Raw genomic sequence first — 18,090 nt, 5'->3', positions numbered from 1 at the left:
ATGCTCTATATGTGGTAAATTAATTGTCTTATGGATCAGAGGAAGAGGAATGGTCAAAATCTATTACCTCTACCCGATTTGCTTTTCGTCTGATTTGCAGGTTCAAATTCTGTGATACGTCCAACCTTGCGGTACACTTTGTGGGCATTCGGTATTGCTAATCGACGACTAATCGCAACTGACATATCATTGCTTTTTCAACTACATTCGTTATTAATACCGAACATGCCACAAGGCTTGATGCGAGCAGTACATACTGCGATCCACCCTAATTCTTCTAACTCAGGCCAACAGCTACGAACTCAGGTACGCGGTCTTCGATCAGCAGCTCGCTTCTGATAAAGTCGCTCCGTGTACGGTATATTGCGGCGCCAGTGCATTTCGCTATTTTAATCTCTCCGCAGATAGCGACTTCTTGTTGTTGTTGCTGTTGGAAAGATCGTCTCTTGCAATCCGACATGTCACCCAGCACATCGCCCTCTTGCTCTGGATATATCTCACGGACTCTTGCCATTACAGAGCCATATACTGTATTCGCTCTGATCGCTGAGATCTCATGCCTTGCGCTCCAGTAGAGCTACTTCCAGTGCTCTGTCGTCTCTGATGAGCTCTGTTTCGGCTTGCGTGAGTAAGGTGAGGATGCTATCACACGTCAGCTGGACCAACAGGGTACTACGGCCAACATTGATGCTGCCATTGAGACTCAACCTACCCAGCTTGCTCTTCATTGTGCAGCAAATATAGTCCCAAAGTAGCTCATGAACATGCCTTTCCACTCAAACGAGACCTCTAGCGTCGCAACTTTGATGCTCACATTGGACAAATCGACGATGTCCAACCCTCCTCTCACTCGAGTAACAAAAGACCGGCTCACACCTCCCATCAAGATCTACACGAACCTCCGGAACCTACCCTGGCGACCTCCCTCCTTTTCTTGCGGTGACAAGTCGAGCCATGTGAGGTGAATTCTGCCCATAGACTACCCAAGTTTGTCAAACACGCCCACCCCCCGGCCTTTTTTCAAAAAAAGCCACCTGGTGCCCAACCTCATTGCTCTCATCCATAATATAGACAGCTCTGTAATCGTCACTGTCTTCTAAAACGGCCGAAGCGTAGCCGCGGTCCTAAAATCGAACTTGTAACTTCCTCGTACTAATATGCTCGTGATCGCTCCAGTTTTGCATGAGTGTTGCATCTCTAGAAAGCTGGTCGAGACCTAACACAGTCGTTGGCATGCATGCGGGCAAGTCGTCTGGACGTGTTCATCCAGAAAAATGCCCTGAACCTCATTCCTTCTTTGAACAGCGACGAGTCAAAATCGAACACGGGTCCAACGCGAGGTCAACCCCTTTTGAATATGATCTCCGATCTCGGAGACTCTCCAGCGCCATGCTGCAGAGTCACTTTGGGAGATGTGGGCGCGGTGACATAGTGGCGAGGCTGAAGGAGGTAAGTTAATTGGTGGTGCCTTCATGCTCGTCGAACCATTTCCCTTAGGAATTTGAGCTAGCGGAAGGATGTAAGTGGTAAGATCTAGGAGTGCTTGGATATGAAGTAATACTGTTGTCGGATTTGAGCATCAGAGCTGATGACACTGCAGAAAAACAAGACGGGAAAATTGATGAGAAGAACGGTCGTCGTAGGCCGCCAAGAATGAACCATTTAGTGAGTATATCCCACATGATACCGTCAACTCCTCACTCAATCGCTCAGGAATGATCCGACCCCTTCCAACCCCCAATGTAACCCAGGCATCAATTCCTAAACTCGCCGGACCGCAGCCTCTTGTCATCAAGCAGTAGAAGTCTTCCTTTGCCTCCCGGCTAATCTGCCGCTCAGTACAAAAACCCGAAACGGAAAAGCGTGCGAGGATGCAAACCCGAGGCCGTCTTCCGAATATGATTCCCCGCTACAACATAGGGATGGAAACGAGCAACGAGGCCCGACGCGGGTTCGACGACGAAAACGAAACAAAGGTCCACCAATCGGTTCCTCTGAGAGGGTATGAGAATGTGCATACGTGCAGCAGTGGGCGGCCATTCGTTTTGCGTTATTCTCATCGTTCAGAAGGTAGGAGCCGCTAGAGGCACTGGATGAGGCATACGGTTGAAGATTATTGAGCTTCTGGCTGTTGGTGGGTACATGGATGCGAGGGAATTGGCTCCTGGATCAGACGGCTTTGCTTCACGCACAGATACGTTGACGAGAATAGCATTAATGCGGGGGTCTCGAAGGATAGTATGAACGTGTAAACGGTGAGCTCGGCTTTATACTCTGTCTCTGAGTGTTTTATTCTTTTAGGTTTTGCTAAGCACGAAAGATCATCCTCCATTGCTTCGTCGTTTTATTTGCCACCGTAGAATCGGAAAGTAGAATTTTCAACGCTAGTATGACGCTCGACGAACCGAGCCCGGTACTCCCGCAGAAATCCCAAGGCCAGAACTTCGTCCCAGTGCATGTCTCGACACCGCCATAACGCCATCAGTAAGGGAACAGTCGACCGAGGCTCCATGAGAACTCACTGCTTCCCAGAGCGGCTCCTCAAAAGAGGTGACCCCCCCCATAACGAGCTGGATTACCGTAGAACCTTTGATGTCTGCTGAGGAGCCTTGCCCACTGGTATTGCATATCTTCCACGTCCACGGCTTCGTTCAAGGGTATGCCTCGGCCCAAGTACTGCCCACCATGGTGCTATCAGCAAAGGAATAGTCAAGCGAAGCTGTACCAGGGTGTACCGTTCGAAGCAGCCCTAGGTGTTCCTCACCGAACCAGAGGAGGTGGTCGAGCAGGTCCGTGTCATCGGTCAGAAGGATGAGGAAGTTATCAACAGCAGCCCTGTCCCAGTCGAGCATGTCACGACCGCACAACCGTGGGCGGCCTCTCTCTGCTTCTTCTTGGTTGATCCTGTCCATTTGGCGAAAATATCCTCGCGGGTGGCGAGTTGGTCTGCCGAGCTTGTGTTCGATGATACGTGCAATGTCGGGGATCGCGAGGCCTAGGGCGGAGAACCAGACGCAAATTATGTTCTCTTCTCGCGTCCACTGCGGCCATGGCATCTCGTGACTAGGCATAGTCGAGGCTTCGAAGATGTCTAGGATGACGGCATGGAAGTATGAAGAAGGTCAGAACGGTCTGTCAGACTTGGAGAAAGACCGTCTGTTGAGATAGACTCAAGCTGAGCTGGCATGTGAATGTCAGAAGGATGTGTTGAAGATGGGGTGGAATATCACTATATGAAGGGCTTGCGGCTGGTACTTCAGTCTACCTTCACGGAGTTGCTCTTTCCACTATGCTTGATGCAGCGAAATTCTGTGGGTACCCTCAGTCCTCCACTTGATCCGTTGTTAGGCACAAAGGTTTCCTTTGGCTGACTAAAGACTTCCACCATTCAAAATGGTCGGAATGTCAGTTCCGTCGACGGGAACCTGACAGTGGGTTTGGCTACCATTTGATATGATACCGTTACAACCATGCGGCAAGGTCACAATTTACGTGTGCGTCGATAGCGAGAGCCTCTGGTGGTCGTGGGCTTGGGCCGTAGATAGTACGCCTAGGACCAGCGCCAATGACATCGCGGTATACGGTCCAAGTACACCTAATCTTGAAGCGTTATCCGGCGACCATGTGGTAGTTAAAGGCAATTGGATGGCTGCCAAGTCTCTTGACCAGAGCTTTGTTGCATAGCCCCATCAAACACTTAGCGGATGACCTTCTTCTGTGAGTCCCGCCAAGCAGGCGAAGCACTGGGATCGGATGAGGACTTTTAGAGAAGGGATGCATTCTAACTCGACCCCATTCACGCTGCAAAAGGATCGACAGTACGTGAGGCAATCCTTCAGGGTTACACTTCCGCAAAGTGTTGGACCAATCAGCACTTTTGCAGGCTCAAAGGCGACCGGACGATCATTTGTAGCTGACTTTGCTGTGAAAGATAAATCAATGGAAAGTGTTCTCTGCGTCGGAAGATTTTTCCTACCCCCAAAATTAGTGTAGGTATCAATCTAGCAAGAACGACGGATTCGTAACAAAGGCTACACATCTTTATTGACTATCTGAGCACCTGAAAAGTTCAGACTCGTCGTATACTTAATTTCCACAGTTTTCATCGTGTACTCTGCATGCTTGCTATAGCCAAAGTTCCTCTTCACACGCTTCACTAGCACCGCTGTCAGACCCATTGTCTCGATATGCCACCATTGTGGTGGTCATGCTGTGTGTCGCAGCCGTGTCTCGGTCCTTCTCCATCTCCTACATATCCAGAGGGAGCTCAGAGGCTCGTCTCAGTACTGCGTATAGCCGGACCAGCAAAGTATTTGTCAACGAGAGTACCCATCATAACTGACGTCTTCCACGAGCTCTTCTCCCTACTATCACAGCAGGTCACATCGAATAAATGGTCCATGTCGTTCGTTTGAATCAAAAGGAAGTCTGCGACAGCATGATAGTCCCATTTTTCCAGGCGAAAGCTGTACTGCGCAGCCAGTCCAGCTCCTCTCCGTCTCTATTGATGTGTCCAAGCTTGTTAAGAGATCTTGTGTGCTGAGATGTCTTGTTCCCAAAATCTATGTAATGAAGCATGCGACGTCCGTCTATCCGAATCCTTGAGAGAGAAAGTAGAGAAGGACTGTGACTTCTTCTGCGTTCCCAGTGGCGAGACATGCTGGAGCATCGAGCATAGTTGTCAGTATATGGAAATATGAAGGAGGCAAGAGAATCTTCAGAGGATGAGCTCTGATTTCGCGGTGTAAAGGATTTGCACTCCGTGTCTCTTGATATGTCTAGAGAAGCTGAGCATTATTGGGTAAGAGTGCTTGTCACAGCTTTCTATTCGTTCCGAGCTTCCGTAAATGCCACTTCTACTGTAGTATTATTTGTCATCGTCCAAGGAGTTTAAGACTATATAATAACCAGTTGCCGACTGGAGAAAAGGACATGGACCAAATGCACGATATTGTAGCAGGCCCACGGAAAATTCGTAGGCTCGTCGCAGGCTTGGGATCCCGTTCAACTGAGGATAGGCATCTGAGAAAGGGCATGCAATCCATACCAGTGGTATAAGTTCCTGCGATACTTGATCAAATTAAGTATGGTGGTGGTGATCTGGGGAAGCTCGATGACAATCAATTTATGTCCCTCCCAGCTGCCACAACAGCCATGGCGGCCAGCCGAGATGCCTCACAACAACGCATCCTGCGGTAAAGGTCCGATATCGTAGCAAAATGGGCAAGCCACACCGAAGGCATTAGAAGGCTGCCCTGCCCGTCCCGTAGTCGAGTGCCTCGGAAGGCATGCCACTCGCAGACAGGGGCATGAGTCAAGCACCCTGGAGGCGCGACCATGATGAGAGACAGCCGTGAAAGCCAAGGCTTGGTTGGCAGCCTCCTTTTGATGAGGCGAAGCCGAGACGATGATCAAAACCCAACGTCGCAACTTATGATAAACAGGCATCTGTCGGGACAGCTCTCTTAGCGCCAGAACCAATGGAAATAAACAATACCCGAGTTTATGAAGGGCGTCCGAAAAGCCGCATGGTTGTGAGGCCCTTTGTGACATCGGTCTCCGCATTTGCTCGTCCTGTGATCGCTGCCAGGCCATCGGAGGGCGCTTTCATCCATTTTCTTACCTTGGTTAAATGCCAAACGTTCGGTCTGTTCGTCTCGGTAATAGTTGTTCTGAGCTTAAGGAACCTTAACCTCAATCCTCTTCATTGATGGAATTTTATAATCGGCGAAATGATTGCTTCGCTCACAAGGGGCAAGTTTGCTTGAGACGTGGCCGAGTGCGGTGGCTCAACTTACGGCTGGATGAGGATAAGGTGGTCGGGTCATACACACGTACCCGATTCAAGCAAGTTATCTTGCATGCCGCAGGCTTCCGAGCGCGATCATCACGGGCGTCCAGCTAGCAGGACGGCGGCTGGGAAGACTCTTTACCCCGCTACGACAAGGTGCTATGCCGGCCATGCTGATGATAGCTGGACAAAGTAGCTTCGAGGCCCAAGAGTACAGATATGCATCAATTTTTTATAGAGCTGAGGGCCTCGCGCAATTGCGGACGAAACCGCTCAGGGTCACCGATCATCTTCTACTTCCCCTTATTCCCTCTCTTACCGCCCCTCTTTGATCGCTCGACATGCGCCTTTAAGACTCTCCCCTGCTCAACCAGACTTCTCTTCCCCTTCGCCTTCCCTTTCCCCAGCGTCATCATAAAGTTCTTCTTCCTTGCTTTCTCCCTGTTAGTCGTGCTTTTGCCCAGCGCCTCCTTTTTCTCCTTCCGCTTCGCCTGCGTACTCTGGTGTACGCTCTCGTCACCTTTACCGGCTTTAGCTAACGCAATCTTGTCGGCTTTGGTGGATTTCTTGGAGAGTGATGCTAGACCTTCGATCTCAGCGGCTGTCAGAGGATCGTCGGCGTGACGGGCTTGCAAGGCGGCCGCTTGCTGAGCTGCGCGCTTGCGTTGGGAGGCAGGGAGCTGTTGGTTTATGCTGGCTGAGAGGCGGAGTTCCTGAAGTTTGGCTAGGTCGGCAGGGGTTAAAATACGGGTGGTCGCTAAGGTGGAGAGCTTCAGGGCGGTGGCCGCGGCTTGGTCTTCTGCGTTTTCCTTGTCGTCGTCTACCTTGGAAGTAGCGGAGTCAACCTTGGCCTTCTTAGCAGCTGGCTTATCGTCATCTGAATCGCTGATATCAATCTCCTTGTCGCTCTCGACATTGATCCAGCCACCAGAGTCATCAGTATCAGCTTCGTCGACTTCCCAATCGCCTGGATCCTCATCATCTTCGCCTTCTGACTCATCTGAGCTTTTCTCAGCGGGAAGGCCCTTCTCGACTCGTTGTCGCTGTCGCTCTTCTTCTTTCCACCTCTCCAATAGCTCCAGTCCCTCAATCTCACCTACGGCTTCTTCGCCGAATCTTTGCTCTTTGCGCTGCCCGCTTCGTAGACCCATGGCTGCCTCTTTCCCTCGATCTCTTTTCTTGAGCATATCTGCCCCAACTTCTCGATACAGACTTAGTAAACCTTTTGCGGCCATCATGACACCCTTGTCCTTACTCTTCCTATACATTACAAGATCTTGAAGGAGAGTGTCGTTTATGGCCAGAGGCTGTCGCACGCAAATCTCCCTGATGGCATTCAATCCAGCAGATGCGACTTCAGCTGCCGCCGCTTCAGAAACGAATTCATTTGCTATCTTCTGTACTAAAGGCTCAAGGACATCCGGAGGAACGAGATTATGGGTGGCCTGAGCTAGCGAGGCCAGAAAAGATGTGACTGATGGTTGGCGAGGCGTTAGATACTTAAGGAAGTAAGAATAAAGGCTTATGACTGTGAGCTTGTGTAATCCGACAAGTCGAGATACTAGCTGTAGCACCAGAAGCTTCTGTTCAAGATTGAGTTTCGACCTTGTATTCTGGAGATGCTTGGAGAACAGAGCTTCCGCAAAGCCTTGCGGGTCGTGCAGCAGGTGAAAGGCGGAGAAGTTCAGGGGATGTGGTTGTTTCTTCTTTCTCTCCTTCTTCTTGACTGTCGCGACAGCATTGTCCATCATCCTTGCCTTCTTCTTGTTTTTCTTATTGATGGCCATCTGGTGCTTTAGCCTACCCATGTCAACAGCTTCGCCATCACTGCTCTCATCTTCTAGCTCTTCTCTTTCCTTATCACCACCAAGGAAGAACCGTACCCCTCCCACTATGACCTTCTCGTTATCCGCCAGACTAGCTTCTTTCATGATTTCTACCGCCTTTGAGTCTGTCCATATCTGGCGCTTCCATAGCTCCCGTGTAAGTTTCACAGCCCACAGGCCTTTAGAGGATGTGCGGTCCGAGGTGAGTAGGTTGTAAAGGACTGTCTGTATGGTACGGTTGAGGCGGTGATTCGTAGAATTCGCGTTTGATGTTCTTAGGTCGGAGAGGATCTTCTGGAAGAGGAGCGTCCGTAGTGATTTACTTGGGGTGGAGACGAGGATTGGAAAAAGAGTATGTAGGAGTCTACACAGCCAATTTGTCAGTCTGTACCCTAATGTATTGCGGGGACGACTACACAAACGTTGAAGAGTCAATGATGTCCTTCCTCCGCAGCAGCACTAGACTTCCCACAACCTTTTCTCGCAACTCAGGTTCTAGCTCTTCATGGTGAGTGTTGAGTATATGCATCAGATCTTGCGGAAATTGAGCCGTATCTTGTGGATAGCAATCTGCAACGTGTGCCAAGAAGTCGATCAAGTCTCGAATTGAGACAATGCCGTCGTCAGTCGCGGTGGACGGTGCTTGCAGGAATATGTCCCTTTGATGCTCATACTGGCTGTATTGGTTCAAGAAATCCTCTTTGTACGAACTACCCAGCGTCAGCGTCAGACATGGCATATACATGATGATTGGGGCGTACGTAGGGTCTCGTCTTATTTTGTACTGCAGATTCGACCTGTTGATAAGAGTAAGCGGGTCTGCCCATAGGTAGTCGTGGCGGATGAATTCGTACAAATCCGCATCAACCTTCTCCAAGGCACCAATCTTTCTTTTGACCATGGTCACTAATTTACAGAAGGAACTGGAATTGTGGGAGAAACGAGATGAGTTCTTGTTGGGAAGGTTAACCGACGCTTCTTGGCATGTCAGGGCGTGCCGTCGGCCCCTAACCCGATTAAGATTAGTGGTCAATGCGTCAAAGAAGGAGGTTTCGCATCCTGGTCCACCACTCGAGGCATAGTCCACACCACCAGCGACGGCGTGTACCAAAAGTGGCCACCCATGAAGCGTGGTTCAACCCCCCAAAAAGAAAAGAAGGCAATGGCAATCGGTCTCCTCATCAACTTCGTCATCCCTTACTGTCGACGATATGCGATAATGCCGACATCTCTTCCGGCTAAATACTGGATCCATCAAGGTAGATGCCTAGTACTCTACAGAACTGCCGGTAAGTTACAAGATGCACACCAGGAGTATTCCCCCAAGCCGTGGAACGTTTTACAGTCAAGCTCTCGAAGCCATTCCAGTACCCTACGAGGTCCTCCTCAGCACTCGGAGGCCACTCGGCTCGAGTCGTGGAATATGTACGTCCCATAACGGCGTGGAGAAAACCAGGGATATCGATCGTAAGGCTTGGAAGGAGTCCTCCTCTCGGTAAATCATCGATGTACTTGCAGTGGTAGGCTGTGTCTTTGAAGCTAGCCGTGCTGAAGATTCACAAGGTCTGTTAAACCGACGAGGTAGATGATAGGCAAGATCGGGGAGGGATTTTTTAGTTGCAGCATTGGTATTGTTTACTTGACAAGGTCTGATACAGCTGCTTATATGTCTGCATCGCTGCGCTGATGTTTCCCATCGATTGGCGCGTGACTACAGCTGTTGAAAGTAGGGTATCATGTTTGATTCCTCGTGCCTGAGCAAATCGTTCGAGCGGTTGGCTAGATCTGAAGTGCTAAGCATAAGACCAGCAGCACTCTTCCAATTGAGAGACCTTTGCGTCCCACGACGCCTAAACTAAGAGGACGCGCGGATCCTTGCGTCCTAAAAGAACCCTTTAGGCAGGCTGCAGTTTGCTGATAAAAGGAAGGAAAAACTGGATGACGGGCTTCCGTTGTCAATGCCTAGGCATTGTGCGAGGGCGGACGTGGTGGCCTGCTAGGGAATTCCGATTGAGGAAGAATTTGAATTGAAGGCAAGGACGTGGATGAGTCCGGTAGGGAAACTTGGAATCCTGTGCTAGCGATTGAGAGGGCGCTTGCGGAGTCGGGGCTGATGATCCAACGGTCTAAGACGCTCCCGGCTTTCTCTAAGTACACAATAAGTACGTATGACTGACTCTACTTTACTAACTTCAGGACCGTCTCCAGTCTGCTACTCATGCGTGATTCATTTTCTCTGATTTCTACAAGGTTCACTCGAGGCTTCCCGAACTATATCTCTTCAAAAAACTTCGCGCTATAGATCGACAGAGCGTTTTATTATCTACAACGTGCAAAATGGCAGGGTCTGACATACGAGTATTTGACCCTCCGACTCTGTCGGTCCGTGGCGAGTGCTGTGACATTCTTGAAAAGCTACAAATGGCTCGCCACACAGTCGGTAACCGATGATAGTGTTTGCAAACACTCGGATGCAGGGTTTTAAAGTATGCGCCTTCGATCGAATACGGATTAGATAACTTACCACTCAGCCTCAAAGGTGAAAATCCACTAACGCGCGTGATTCCACCGCAGCTGAACGCCCACGGTGTTAGTTCCAGAAAGCTTGATGCGCTTGTAATCATGAGACCAAAAGTGATTTGTTCACTACGGTTCGCAACGTCCTGAAGCCTGAAGTTGAGCCCTAGGATTGACTAATAAGATGAGATATCGTAGTATGCATCTTACCAAGATCCACCTCACATTCACCTGCCTTTATACTTCGGACTTCTAAATACCTCTGGCGGTCAGTGCACTTTTGAAAATCTTCTGGAACGAAGCGACACACTCTGCATTCATCATCTTTGAATGCGAGCCGTTACAATCATGGAATCGGGGCGGTTCAGCTGAGAAGTCTTCTCACTGGTTCAGATGCTTGCCCATCCACTCCTTGCGATTCCCAGCCACGGACTGCAGGGGAGTCACCCAGAAGACGTCCATCGCGTGCACCATGCCATCCAGATCATACCTTTTACCCGCTTACCCAAACACATCCGTGACGTCCGTGAGCTTGTGCAAACGAGATTGATCTATGGCGAGAGCTTCACTTCATAGAGTTTTGATTGGACCGAAGAGGAACAACTGGGTTGTACTCACGCCCTGAGTTCTGACCTCGTTTTTCCAACTCTTTAGTGATGCCACGTGTAGATGGTGTTGTCAACAAGATGCCGACGAGCAGAGCGTTCTCGAGGCGGAGATATTTCTCGATTCGTCTTTTCAATATGAAGAGATCTATCGACGTCACCCCGAACTCGAACAGGCTGTCGTTGACGCCAAATTCTTCTTCCGGCACGTCGACGACATCCCGCAGAATTGCTGATATGGCATGCTCGGTTGGAGTTCCCGCGTGTTCACGTTGCGTGGCTTTGAAATCTTTGAGAGAAGGGATTTTCGGAACTTCATAGTCATCATAGGTCCCATCCTCGAAGCATTTTCTGTGTTATTTTCGCGAGAGTTTACCCGAGGCCGACTTGTGGAGAAGATTTCTGGGCAAGGGTAAGATGTGCCTTACGGGAAGTGGCGTGGACACAGCGGGCAAAAGTCCTGCAAGAACGACAGCCCAGAACCATTCTAGGTTCTCCTGGAAGGACTCAGAATGTATGAATACAATGGTCCTCACACTGGGCTCTGGGCAGGCTTCTTATCTTTTTAGCTCCCTCGAGAGAAATCTCGAGAAGTTCATGGTACGGAATGTGCCTGCAGGCCTTCCCTTCCCAATCATCATACAGTGTGATCCCGCTCGATGATCTGGCTGCCCTTTAGAGCGTCTGCGCCAAAGTGCTAGGGTCTGTCGCCCACATTGCCGCGCAAGGCTTAAGGTTTTTTTGACTGTTAGATGAGCTATCTTGGCGAGTGATCTGGTGGTGAATGAATCAGTCGTTGACTCCAGAAGTTATAATCATGTTCGTGTCTATAAAGCGGTTGTGGGATCCCAAAAAAACAAATACTTTCTAAGCAAAAGATGTCAAGAAGTCAGGCATGTCCTCCCATTCGATATACAAAGCAGACACAATGCCAAGTCAATGGGCTACATGACCCGGCTGTTCGCTCAAAGTGTCTTAGGGGGTGACCTGCATCGCCTGGAACATTTAATACGTGTAATGCATGTGAGCATTCTAATCACCTCACTAAACTGACTGCCGAATGCTGAAAGATCCAATGATGTTACGTTCGGTAGCAACAAGCACCTGCCTGCTCTCTATAGGATTCGCTAGGCGGAATGTTACCGCCAGATGCACGCAGCCTACTCCTAGATCCGTATGACAGAACCCTGCCACTTCCCACCTACGGCCTTAGTCCCGGCTTCTTCCGCCTCATCCATATACCAGCCTAATACTCGCACACATGCCCATACAATGTCTTTGGAAAGAAAGGGGCACCACGGTCCCAGTACGTTTGACGGAAAGTCACAGATCGATTCCACCTCGCGTCCCGCATGGTACGCGGAGCGCGTGGAGTCCATCCCCGACGCGGGACGGCAGCTGCTCGAGGTCTACAGCGGCATTCCCGCGGAGCGAGTGCTGCCCCACGTTCTTGCCATTGTGAGAACCCCTCTATACGTACGTCATCTTGCACTCCAGCTCTTCTGACGCACAGTCTAGCGGGACAAGGCCTTCGATATCTGGTCATATGCATGCATCGGCCAAGTCCGATTTCTGGACTTCACCTTGCCGAAGCTGCCGTACTGGCCTCGTATTCTACCGCGCCTCCGTGCAGGAGCATCGTTTGTTGACGCGGGATGTTGTTTTGGTCAAGAGATTCGCTTCTTGGTATTCAAAGAAGGCATAGCGGCGACACAGCTGTACGGGTTCGATCTCGAGCCCGCATTCCTCGACTTGGGCTACGAACTGTTCCTTGACCGAGACGAGCTCCATGCCCAAATGCTCTCGGGTGATGTCCTGGCAGATTCCATGGCACCAGACGGCAAAGGTCTCAAGGCCGTAGAAGGCAAGATGGATATCGTCCACGCGGCTTCGCTCTTGCATTCCTGGGGCTGGGACGATATGGTCACAGCGACGAAGCGTCTGGTTTCGCTGACTCGCAAGCTCCCAGGTTCCATGATCATCGGCAATCAGATGGGTAGCCTTGATGCAGGCCAGTATCCGATGCCGACAGGAACCGGTCTTAATTATCGCCACAATGTGGAAAGCATGGAGCGATTCTGGGCGCAAGTCGGAAAAGAGACGGGCTCGAGCTGGAAGGTCGAGTCAGATATGTTTCTGCCTCCGGTTGTCAAGGAGAATATGGCGCATTCGTGGGCGAGATCTGATCCAAATCTGCGCATGATATGGTTCTGCGCAGAACGTATCAGCTAAGATTGACTAAGCTCGAGATATAGGGCCCGAGGTCAAGAGTGATGATTCTCTGGCTTATTTTTGTAGTTTCTCTGGTTGCTGGGATTGCTATGAAAAAAGGGGTTCCTTCAGCTTCCTGCAACCCCAAACAAACACACACGTAGAAACCGAGTGATCATTGATCAATCTGTTGATTTGAACGGCCCCACTCAATGTCGATTTCGTTTCCAAGTCCCATGTGGCTTCTGTCCATGAAACTAACGCTCTCCTCTCCTCGAAATTGCTTTCCTGTGAACCGCCGTGTTTCTGTCCCTGGCTATAACGCGAACCTTGAGTGTTCTCAGAAGGATTGGTGCCCCATCTCGGCTTGAGTGTGATATAGGAGTGCCCGACCTTTTATCTCGATAAGTTCGCAATCTGTTGATAAGGTATCGCCACTGAGATGTAATAAGTGGCAGACAGGCGGCCGCAACAGCAATGTTTCACTCTGCGAAGGTGAAGATAACAAACGTGACATTCGCATCTAGAGCAGCGTCTTTCAAAGTGTAGTCATATCTGTAGAACGCGTGTGACTTACAAGTGGGGTCCTCCAAAGCAGGAACGGTCACCTCGAGCCAGATTCATACGATTTCGCAAATACATGCACGAAAGTTCTTGGTCAGTCATTATTCGATAATTCTGTTCATGGTGATCAGTGCACGAAAGTTCTTGGTCAGTCATTATTCGATAATTCTGTTCATGCTAACCAGTCAGGGTACCAGCAAGCCGAGCGACAATACTGCGATCAAGCCAATTTTCCTGCATGTTCGCACGTGAAGCCGCGAAACAGTTGTGACCGGCAGGAGCAGAATCCCAAAGTCAGAGATCAAGCTAAAGATCAAAGGCAGGGCGACCAATACAGGCGTCGCGGAGTTGCACTGCCCACTTACTGGCGATGGCGGCGGGATCGGGAACAAGACATACCTACGTTGCCGGTAATGACCGGGAGGTATACACTGGTAGATGTAAAACAGCGTCGAGCCGATCACCCAAAGGATGATGTGAATAAGATTGATCCACCGAGCAATCAATGCCATCGCTGATGGACGAGGAGAGTGCGGCGACAGAACCACAGTAGAGTAGTGAGACCTTGACGGCTAAGAAGCATGGACCAGTGAGAACGGCGTTGGTACAGAGCCTGCGTCAAAACCTCCGTCGTTTGGAGTGACCACTCTTTTACCTTGAAAAGAGCAATCGTATATTGGGGCGGTTTGGGGTCCCTCAATTAGAACTCTGTAGATGTGTAGACCAAGACCATTAGCTGTAGCTCGGTATGTCACTTAAAGAGCTTTCGAGGACATCTCGGGACAACCCGACCCACCCTTCAGGTACAAAGCGCCTGTGACATCTGAACGAAGCTTGATACCTATCAGTCCTGGACAATGCTGACCCACTATCAGGGACTCAATGGTGTGTGTGGTAACTCTATATTGTAGTATGAAGAGAATACTATCTATATAAGATTATTATAAGTATGAGTTTTATAGCAAGGTAGAAAGATCGAAAGGCCTTGGCACGCTAAGCCTAATTAGGCTATAATACAAGTAAGGTTATAAGGTTATTAAAACCGTGATATTACCCCCCCCTTTAATTCGAAGCTTTAACGATAATTATTATATAGTAAATATCGATCTTATAAAAGATATATCTAGATATATATAAAGTAATATCCTTAGATATATTAATTTAGTATTTTATTATAATATTAAAGTTTTCTTATAAATTGATATAGTTATTATAAATTAGTAGCGCTAATAGAGGAGATGATTTTAAAGGTTTTTTAAATAATAAATAAAGGCTAATAACCTCGAGATAGTAATAATAGAAATCTGCTATTAGATTTAAATATTCTACTATATTCATAAATAATTATTAGAATAAGTTTTTCTCAATTTTAGAGCCTTTATATTTAATTTTATATATTAAATATTCTCTCTTATTAATTAAGAAATTATTTTTTTATTTATTTAATTTAAATTAAACTATTTCTTTAATATTATAAATTTTATTTTTTTTATTAATATTAATAGAAGATAATAAAAGCTCGATTTATTTTAATAGTAGATCGCTATTATTAAAATATAATAGCTATAAATAGAAGATAAGATAGATATTATTTATAGAAATTAAGAGTTTTAACTTATAAGCGAAATTATTTAAAGTCTTAATAATTCTAAATAATTCGAAATTTTTATAATTTAATAATTTACTAGAGCGTATAATTTTAATATTTCTTTTATTAAATATAATTATATCTTTAACTTTAAATTCTAATATAGAAAGTCGATAATAATTAGCTTATTTCTTTTATAAAGCTTATAATTATTTAAATTAACTTCTTAGATAATTTTTTATAATATCTATCTTTTCGATAAATCTATTAGTTAACTTAATATCTCTCTTCGCTCTTTAATTAGCGAATTAATTCTAAAGAATAAAAGATTCTATTTTCGAGCGAGGAATATATTCTTTAATAAAAAGAAATAATAATATACTCGATAAGGCGTTTTTATTAAAGTTAGTTTTAAACTTTACTATTAATAATAGATTTATCTAATTATTCTAATTATAATTAATATAAACTCTAAGATATTACTTTAGAGTAGCGTTAGCGTTCTTTATCTATCTATTAATTTCGAGATAAAATATAATAAAGAGTTTAAATTTAATCTTAATTCTTTCGTATAGTCTTCTTTAGAAATATACTATAAATTAAATATCTTAATCGGAGATAATAGTAAATAGATATTCTTTCTCTCGCTATATGAATTCGATAAAGATTTAAACTATTATCTTTACTTTTAAGAAGTTTAAAAAAACGAATTTCTTTTTTTTATTAAGTTTATTTATAATTATTATAATATATTAATAGAAGCGTTTATATCTAAGATAGATAGATAATAATATAATAAAGTTAATAAAAATATTTTATTAGTATTATTCGAAAATAAAAAGAAATTTAAAAAAATTTTATTTACTCTTTTTATAAGTTTTAAATCTTTTATAAATATAGTAGCTCTTAATATAGCGGGTAATAAAATCTATTATTCTTAGCTAATAGTAGTATCTACTTAATCTATTATAAATTAATAATTTATTAGCGTAGTCTTTAAATAAAGAGTTATAAATATCTCTAATAATCTTAGTTTATAATTTGAGAATATTTAATATATATAATTTATTATTAATATATAATAAATCGTTATAAAGATAATAATTATCTAATTTTAATTTAAGATTATTTTTAATTATTTTAAATAATAACTTTCTCTATCTAGATATCTTTAATTATATAATTTTTTAAATAATATTATTATAATTATAAGCGTTTTTTATCTAATATAATAATTTAGAAATATTAATAGTAGAGACTTCTCTTGATTCTTCTATAGACTTCTCTTAAGAAGTCTCTATTAGAGTTTTTAATAATAATTCTTTATTAGACTTCTCACTATTAATATTATCTTATTTATTAAATTTATATAATATTATAATTAGAGAGATAATATTTTTTTTTATATTATTTAGAAGTATAATAGTAAGATATATAATATTCTTAATATCTTCGTTAAGATTATTATTTTTAAGAATTATATAATATTAATAATAAGTATAATTATTATTCTCATTTTTAGATAAGTCTCTTACTCGTCGAGTAAGACTATTAAATTTAATACTTTATTTTCTCGAGTAATAGATAATATAAAAGTTGAATTTAAAAAGAAACTTCGCTTATTTTATTTAATGGGAATTAAGTTATATAGAGAATATAAAGTATTATAAGTTTTTATAATCTAAAATAACTTTAATAGAGTTTTTAATAGAGGTATTAGCTAGCTTAGAATATTATTTCTCGAAGGCTTATATTATAATTATAAGTTTTTTATTATAGATATTATAGTTATACTCTATAAAAGATATCTTTTTAAAGAGAAATATTATAGATTTAAATACTTCGTCTTTATTTTCTTATAATAGAATAATAGTAATTATAAAATTAAACGTATTCGTTTCTAGTTAAGTCTTTTTATTTAAATTAAAATAAGTAAATATAAAAATAGTAGTAAAAGCTTTCTTAAGCGTTTTAAAAGCGAGTTATTTAGAATATTCTTAAGTCTATAAATAGATAAAGTCTTTCTTCTATTAAGTATAAATAAGATTTATTAGAAGTGCGATAATTTTAGAGTATCTTGTAATAAACTTTTAGTAGAAATTAGCGAATTTTAGAAATACTTATATATCTTTAATATATCTGAGTTTCTTTTATTAAGTAATAATTTTAATTTTCTTTATATCTATTTCTATTTCTTTTATTATAATAATTAGTTTTAGATATTTAACTCTAATAATATAAAAATCGTATTTATTAATATTAAGATAGAGGCTAGCTTATCGAAGTTTCTTTAATATCTTTTCTATATATTAAATATATTTATCTTTAATATTATTATAGATAAGAATATTATCTAGATAGATAATATAGAATATATCTAGATATTTATATAAGGTATTATTAATAAATATCTAAAAAGTGATAGAGATATTATATAATTTGAAAGATATTATTATATATTCGAATAGACTATATTAAGTAAAAAATGCGATTTTTTCTTCGTAATCTTTTTTTACTCTAATTTCGTTAAAAGTGGCTATAATATCGAATTTATTATATATTCTTATCGCGTATAATTTAGCGAGAGTCTCTTTAATTAATAAGAGAATATTTTAATTAGAAATAATAAGTATATTAAGAGCTCTATAATCTATATATAGTTTAAGTTCTCTATTAAATTTCTTTATAATTAGAATAGATATTATATAGAGAGAAGTACTTAATCTAATATAGTCTTTTTCTAGTATCTTATCGATATATTTCTTTATAATTAATATCTAGTCTCTAAAGAGTCTATAAGCCCTTTTCGATAGTAAAATAATTTCTTTTTTAAGATATATTTTATAGTTAATAAAGCGATAAAAGAGAAGTTTATTAATTTTAATTAGATTTTAAATATCTAATTATTTATAATATACTATAAAAACTTATTTTTATAGCTATTCTATAGTTAAAGATTTCTTTTTTAGCTTATAAAAGAATTTCTTA

General features: G+C 43.5%; 4 protein-coding genes across 4 annotated transcripts; 1 reads left to right on the top strand and 3 right to left on the bottom strand.

Moving 5' to 3' along the window:
* Nucleotides 1-2,541: 2,541 nt before the first annotated feature.
* HO133_006715 (uncharacterized protein) lies at nt 2,542-3,071 on the bottom strand (the record flags this gene model as incomplete). The annotated part of the gene is made up of 2 exons (XM_037297612.1): nt 2,542-2,691; nt 2,736-3,071. The coding sequence occupies 2 exons, from the start codon at nt 3,069-3,071 to the stop codon at nt 2,542-2,544; spliced, it is 486 nt and encodes a 161-aa protein (XP_037147048.1).
* A 3,013-nt stretch (nt 3,072-6,084) lies between these two features.
* On the bottom strand, nt 6,085-8,518 carry HO133_006714 (uncharacterized protein; the record flags this gene model as incomplete). The annotated part of the gene is made up of 4 exons (XM_037297611.1): nt 6,085-7,981; nt 8,040-8,327; nt 8,379-8,414; nt 8,472-8,518. The coding sequence occupies 4 exons, from the start codon at nt 8,516-8,518 to the stop codon at nt 6,085-6,087; spliced, it is 2,268 nt and encodes a 755-aa protein (XP_037147047.1).
* A 3,493-nt stretch (nt 8,519-12,011) lies between these two features.
* HO133_006713 (uncharacterized protein) lies at nt 12,012-12,971 on the top strand (the record flags this gene model as incomplete). Its single annotated transcript, XM_037297610.1, has 2 exons — nt 12,012-12,215; nt 12,258-12,971. The coding sequence occupies 2 exons, from the start codon at nt 12,012-12,014 to the stop codon at nt 12,969-12,971; spliced, it is 918 nt and encodes a 305-aa protein (XP_037147046.1).
* A 461-nt stretch (nt 12,972-13,432) lies between these two features.
* HO133_006712 (uncharacterized protein) lies at nt 13,433-13,616 on the bottom strand (the record flags this gene model as incomplete). The annotated part of the gene is made up of 2 exons (XM_037297609.1): nt 13,433-13,505; nt 13,528-13,616. The coding sequence occupies 2 exons, from the start codon at nt 13,614-13,616 to the stop codon at nt 13,433-13,435; spliced, it is 162 nt and encodes a 53-aa protein (XP_037147045.1).
* Between the last annotated feature and the right edge of the window lie 4,474 nt (nt 13,617-18,090).

This window comes from Letharia lupina, assembly GCF_014066315.1.
Source record: "Letharia lupina isolate WasteWater1 chromosome Unknown contig_26, whole genome shotgun sequence".
Lineage (NCBI taxonomy): Eukaryota > Fungi > Ascomycota > Lecanoromycetes > Lecanorales > Parmeliaceae > Letharia > Letharia lupina.
This window is presented reverse-complemented; position numbering and strand designations above follow the sequence as displayed.